At 51.3% G+C, this 5,623-nt stretch overlaps 1 protein-coding gene across 1 annotated transcript; it reads right to left on the reverse strand.

Annotated features, from left to right (window-relative positions):
• Positions 1 to 1,651: 1,651 nt before the first annotated feature.
• Positions 1,652 to 3,886, reverse strand: LOC123116298 (serine carboxypeptidase 1-like). Its single transcript, XM_044537276.1, has 6 exons — positions 3,379 to 3,886; positions 3,029 to 3,306; positions 2,683 to 2,931; positions 2,361 to 2,470; positions 1,916 to 2,024; positions 1,652 to 1,807 (listed from the first exon to the last, which is right to left on the reverse strand). The coding sequence occupies exons 1-6, from the start codon at positions 3,884 to 3,886 to the stop codon at positions 1,652 to 1,654; spliced, it is 1,410 nt and encodes a 469-aa protein (XP_044393211.1).
• Between the last annotated feature and the right edge of the window lie 1,737 nt (positions 3,887 to 5,623).

Below are 5,623 nucleotides of genomic sequence, written 5' to 3' on the forward strand. Positions count from 1 at the left end.
AGCGTAAATATAGGATGGTGAAATGGAAGCTTATTTGCAGACCCGAAAACCTTGGGGGGTTGGGCATTATTAACACTGTTGTCATGAAAAAATGCCTCATCATTAAGTGGTGGTGGAAAATCATGTCCCCTACGGAGGCCCTGCTGTGGCTTAGCATTCTCAAAGCTAAATACTTTCCTGAGTCTAGCCCCATGTTCGCGCCGGCTTCTGGCGGCTCCCAATTCTGGCAAGACCTCGTCAAAGTTTGTCTGTTTTTCTAGTCTCTGGTCAATTCGTTGTCAGGAATGGCAAATCTACTCGCTTTTGGTTAGATTGGTGGTGTGGGGAGGCCACCCTGGCGGTGACATTTCCGGTTTTGTTTTTTTACTGTCCTGACCCGGAGATCTCAATCTCCGAGCTCTCGGTGAATAATTGGGACTTGGACCTTCGTAGGACGCTCTCTCCTGAAGAGTTGGAAGATTGGCATTGTCTTATTGCTTGCTTCCCTCTGCTCTCGGAGGAAGAGGACTCGGTGGTCTGGCCCCACTCTGCCTCTGGTCGCTTTTCGGTCAAATCCTTGTACGCTAAACTGATTTTGGGCACTCCTACTTCCAAGTTCAAGTGCATATGGAGTGCCCGCGTCCCACCTAAGATCAAAAATTTCCTGTGGCAAGCTTTTTGTGGGAAGCTTCCCGCAGCGGACCAAATCCGGAAAAGGAACATCCCCTGTTCGAATAGATGCACCTTGTGTGGGGAACTTGGAAACACGGAGCACATTTTCTTCCGGTGCTCCTTGGCTAAATTTGTTTGGTGCTGCATCCGCTCCTGGCTCCAGGTGTCGTGGGACCCCTCTTCTTTCGAGGATCTTAGGGGATTGGTCAATGGTTTATTTGGGAATTAAAAAAAAAGGGTCTTCTGGGTTGGGTTTGCAGCGATCTGTTGGTCGTTGTGGATCACTAGAAATAAGTTTACCATCGAGCATATCTTCCCAGCTAATCCTGCTGATTGCTTATTTAAAACTGGAATATTCTTGCAGCAGTGGAGATCATTGACTAGGGATGCTAATTTCGAGGCCTTTGATGCTATGGCGTCCAAGATTCGGGCTACGGCTTCGTCCTTGGCGCGCAGACAACGCGAAGATTCTTAAACCATGGTGTCTCCTTTAATCGTCTTATTTCTGGCCTGCGTGCCATATCTGGCTGGATAACCATGTACCTGAACTCTTTTTCTTTGTCTGTCCTGTTACTGTGTTTGCTTGGATGTTGGTTGTGCTACTCTGCCTGATGGCTTTATTTATAAAGTCGGGCGTATACCTTTTTTCTAAAAATGAAAATGTGGTAAGGGGAAGCCGATTGGTATTCTACAACGACATCTATCTATGCGACAATGATCATGAATATCCTATTGTATAACGTAGCATATGCTTAACAAGTGGAAATACGCCGAGATTAAAATTCGAACATGCTTATCCGGCAGAAGCATTTACGCTTTTCAATGTGAACAACATTACAACTTTTTTCATAAGCACACAAGGGTTAAAACCACATGACAAATGGCCTATCCATACATCGAAGTTTGTGTGTAACCGATGATTATTCTGTGGATGGAGAGGGAGTCAATACAACATTAATCAGAACACACAATAAACAAGTGAGCGTCCAAATAACACAACTTAGTTTGGGATGTCAGCTGGTGGGAGCACGCCCTTGAGGAAAGAGTAGAGAAGAACAAGCGCTCTCTTTGGCTGGTAACTAGGAACCAGATGGCCAGCACCCCTGACCGATGCAAACGTGAAGCCTCCCTTGTACTGCTGAACATAGCCTCCGACCTGTAAACTACCACAAACCCATCAATTTCATCACAGGATCAAGCACACATCATATCTGAATTTTACTTGTCTCTTTCTGATGTCCATTTCTGAACACCCGTCAATTACCTCGCTGTCCGGGGTGTACCAAGGGCGCCATGGCTTCGTGATGGGTAGGTTGAGATCCTTGACGGAGTACCTCGTCGCGGTAATGGGGCACACATCATCCATATCCCCACTGAAGAAATCGTGGTCGTTCTAGTTAGAAACCTGAAGCGCAGCTACTTTATTCTGCTCAATGTTCATTGTGTGCATGCATATATAGTACCTGTAGAGCCATACACTTAACCCACGCTTGACTAGCTTTCTGATGGTTAGCACCATGGAAACTGGGCCGTCGTTATAGTCCAAGTCCAAGCTGAAAGAAATGAAGTCGCGTAGTGCAAATTAGCTAGATCCGGGTGTTGCGCTCAAAGGAAAAGAAAAAAAAAAGATTGGGAAGACGTGCTCTGTAGCAGGTATCGTGTGTAATATACTGTAATTTTTTTTGCGGTAAGTAATATACAGTACTTACCTGCAAGCTGTCCAACTTGTGTTGGCCCGGGCGTGCAGAGCTTGTTGCACCTCGCCATTGTTGAGGTAAGCAAGGACGTAGTGGTCGATGCACGGATCGTAGCCAGCCAGCTGAGAAATCATAATTTGCAAACACGTACTGTGAATGGCCAAAGATTTTTATTTTTTTGTTCTTATAGCTATCTTATGTAGCTGTTTTTTTTTTGAGTACATCTTATGTAGCTGTTCGAGTAGTAGAAATGTTTGCATTGCTGCCCATAGAAATGTTTTATTTTTATTGGGAAAAAATGATCGAGACTAGCCGATCGACGGTGTGATCTTACGTAGCCGGACGAGTGGTACGTGCCGTCGCGTTTAGACTTAAGGCAGATCGGGGCGTATATGTTGTGGAGATCGATGTTGCCTGTCCGGGGCTTGCGCGACGCCACGAAGCACTGCCAGTCGTCTTTCGGGGTGAAGGTGCAGTTTTCACGGATATTGGCCCACCCCTCGTCGGAGATCACCCCGTGGTTCCATAAGAACTCGAGGCTCCCCTCGTCGTTCTTGTAATTGTCGAGGTATGGATTGCCGACCTACATACATATAACGCCACGAGAAATGGATATGGGTGGGTACTTTGCGGGACAAAAAGAGGTGACACATGCGATCAAACTAGGTACTTGTACCTACCAAGATGCCGCGGAGGTTTATGAGAGTGCCGCCGTAGAGCTCGTTCATGTATTCGATCACGGTGGCTAGCTGCGGCACGTAGTGGCCCCCGTAGCTCTCTCCGGCGATGTAGAAGTCGCGGCCCTTGTACTCGGGGAACCGCTCCAGCCAGTGGAGCAGGAAGAGGAACGCGTCCTCGGCGGTCCTCGGGTCGCCAACGTTGTTGTTATTGTTCGGGTTGTTGCTCGCGTGGGAGAACCCCACGCCGGCCGGCGACTCCAAGAAGATCACGTTGGCCACTGCACATCGTGTAATCTTGTCAGTTCATTAAGCATCAGCGATCAGTGTAGCTACTCTGCTAAGACACTTACGGTTGTTCCAGGCATGCTTGTTCCCGCTCAGGGTCTTGCCGTCGGGGTTCACTCGGAACGGGCCGAGCTCCGTCATGGCGCCGTACCCCAGCGACGAGCACCCGGGCCCACCGTTGAGCCAGAGGAGGAGCGGCTTGGAGGCCGCCTCGTAGGGGGCCTCGACGAAGTAGTAAAAGAGCTCCCGGCCGTACTTCTCGCTCACGGTGACGTAGCCGGAGTACTGGTCGAAGTTGACCCGCGGGGGCTGGCCGGGCAGCGCGGTGATCTTGTCGGCCGCCTTGGCGCCCACCGGTGGGCTCGGGCATCGCGTGGGCAGGTGGCTGAAGCTGCTGGCGTCGGCCCATGAGTCAGGTCCCTCAGGTGTGTTTGCATTACGGGCCCGTGAAGCTAGCCTCTTCTCGGACTTGGACAAGATGAACTTCCTGAGCTGATCCTCCTGGGAGGCATCCGCGAGTGATGCGCCCAGCAGAACGAGCAGCAGGAAGAAGGTAGTGGTGTGCCCAGCCATTTCGCTTGTGATTTTGTGATCGTGTGAAAGATCAGTCTGTCTGTTGAGGTGTATATATGGTGTAATCAGTCAGTCTGTCTGAATAGAAGCATGCAGCTCGGATTCTCCAAGGTTGTTGCCTATACTTGCCGGGTTTGGATTCCCCGATGATAATTTTTGAGTTTACATGGCGCGAACGGTCAGATCAGACGATGATAGCTAACCGTATAGTACATCGGGCGGAAGGACCCAACTCTAGCCGTGGGTTAAGAATGCCGGCGGAAGCAGATTTTAACATAATGGGCTTACTGCCATTTTACTTCGATTAGGACCAAGATGGAAATGGTAAATGTTCGCTTAGAAAAAAGATGTTTTATATTCCAGGCATCCTGATGTAAACGCACTTGATTACGTCATCACATTCCTTTGGACGCATACCATAGCCAAACTGCGAAGAGTATGTAGAGCATTTTTAATCGATCCCCTAAATTTTTTTGGAAGAGCAAAATGAGGAGTTCACCACACCTAGCTGAACTCTCAAATGTTTGGGGCATCTTTCACGTCGACTCTCAAACCGCCTGCATACGCCTGGATCACGCTGTCTGGACCGTGAAAGTCATCCAACGCGGGCTTGTGTTGATCCGCAGGACGGTCTGAACGCACTTTCTCCCGTAAATTGGAGACAAACGTGGGGAGTTTTGCGGGCGTCCGGACAATAACCACTCCCGCTTTTGACCATCCTGACCCCTCGTCCCTCGCCCGCGCGCATTCTCGCCCGGCGCCAGCTGCCCGCATTCATGCCGTTGTACAGCGCGACGCTGCACATTGAAGACGGCTCAGGGCAGACGCGACCTCTCACTGCCTCCGTCATTGAAGTGGTGCGCCGGTTGAGGGCATCGCCCGCGACACGTCTCCGGTGTCCGTGCCTATTCAATGCTGATGACGTGTTACTGGACATGATGGATATCTACCACGCCCGTTCAATGCCCCGTCCGTCCGTTTGCCGCCGTTAAGCAGGCTCGTCGGCCGAGAAACCAACTCTGACGCCGCACATTGACACACCCGGACGCATGGCCTCCCCGGAATCCGGTACTTAATGGCAGCCACACCCGGCTAACTCCACGTCACAACACAAGCCTCTCCACATCCTTATCCATTGTACGCATCCGCCATGACTGCAGGAAGCGAAGCTCTGTGGGAGACCCTCTCCACGGAGATGAAGCACGAGGTAGCCGCTCTTGCGGCCGCTTGGCAGAGCCGGCGTGCTAGGCGGATCGAGGCTGACTTGCCTACCAGCTCGCCCGAGGTCTCCGACGACACCGCACCGGAACCCGCGCCTGTGCACGTCGGCTTCATCATGGAGTAGGCGCAGACGCAGGTGCACTACAACGCCGCCATGGCGCCTATGTCGGTGTTCCAGCAGGCATAGGAGGAACAGCGGAACAACCTGTGTCTCCTACAGTAGCACCGGCTGGCGGAGGGCCAGAGATCGATGGCGAGCACGAGAGTGAGGAGGGCGTGGCGGCCTGGCCACGGTGAACCCCAACTTCATGGTGGAGCAGCTTGCGATCTACTATACTGTCCAAGCTCAAGCCGCAACTCGCCAGGAACCGGTCGCCGCGGAGGCGCGGGCTATCATAGAGGAGAACAACACCAACCGCTCCTCTGTTGGGAAAAGTAGCATGCAATTTCAAAAAAATTCCTACGCCCACGCAAGATCTATCTAGGAGATGCATAGCAACGAGAGGGGGAGAGTGT

The sequence above is a fragment of the Triticum aestivum genome, chromosome 5B (assembly GCF_018294505.1).
Source record: "Triticum aestivum cultivar Chinese Spring chromosome 5B, IWGSC CS RefSeq v2.1, whole genome shotgun sequence".
In the NCBI taxonomy this organism is placed as follows: Eukaryota; Viridiplantae; Streptophyta; class Magnoliopsida; order Poales; family Poaceae; genus Triticum; species Triticum aestivum.

Bases quoted from the DNA above. Each gene is read 5' to 3' on its own strand.
- LOC123116298 (XM_044537276.1), bottom strand. From the start codon at position 3,886: ATGGCTGGGCACACCACTACCTTCTTCCTGCTGCTCGTTCTGCTGGGC. The intron at 3,307-3,378 runs GTAAGTGTCTTA...CACGATGTGCAG, and splicing joins CAAGCATGCCTGGAACAACC to TGGCCAACGTGATCTTCTTG. The intron at 2,932-3,028 runs GTAGGTACAAGT...ATATGTATGTAG, and splicing joins TAAACCTCCGCGGCATCTTG to GTCGGCAATCCATACCTCGA.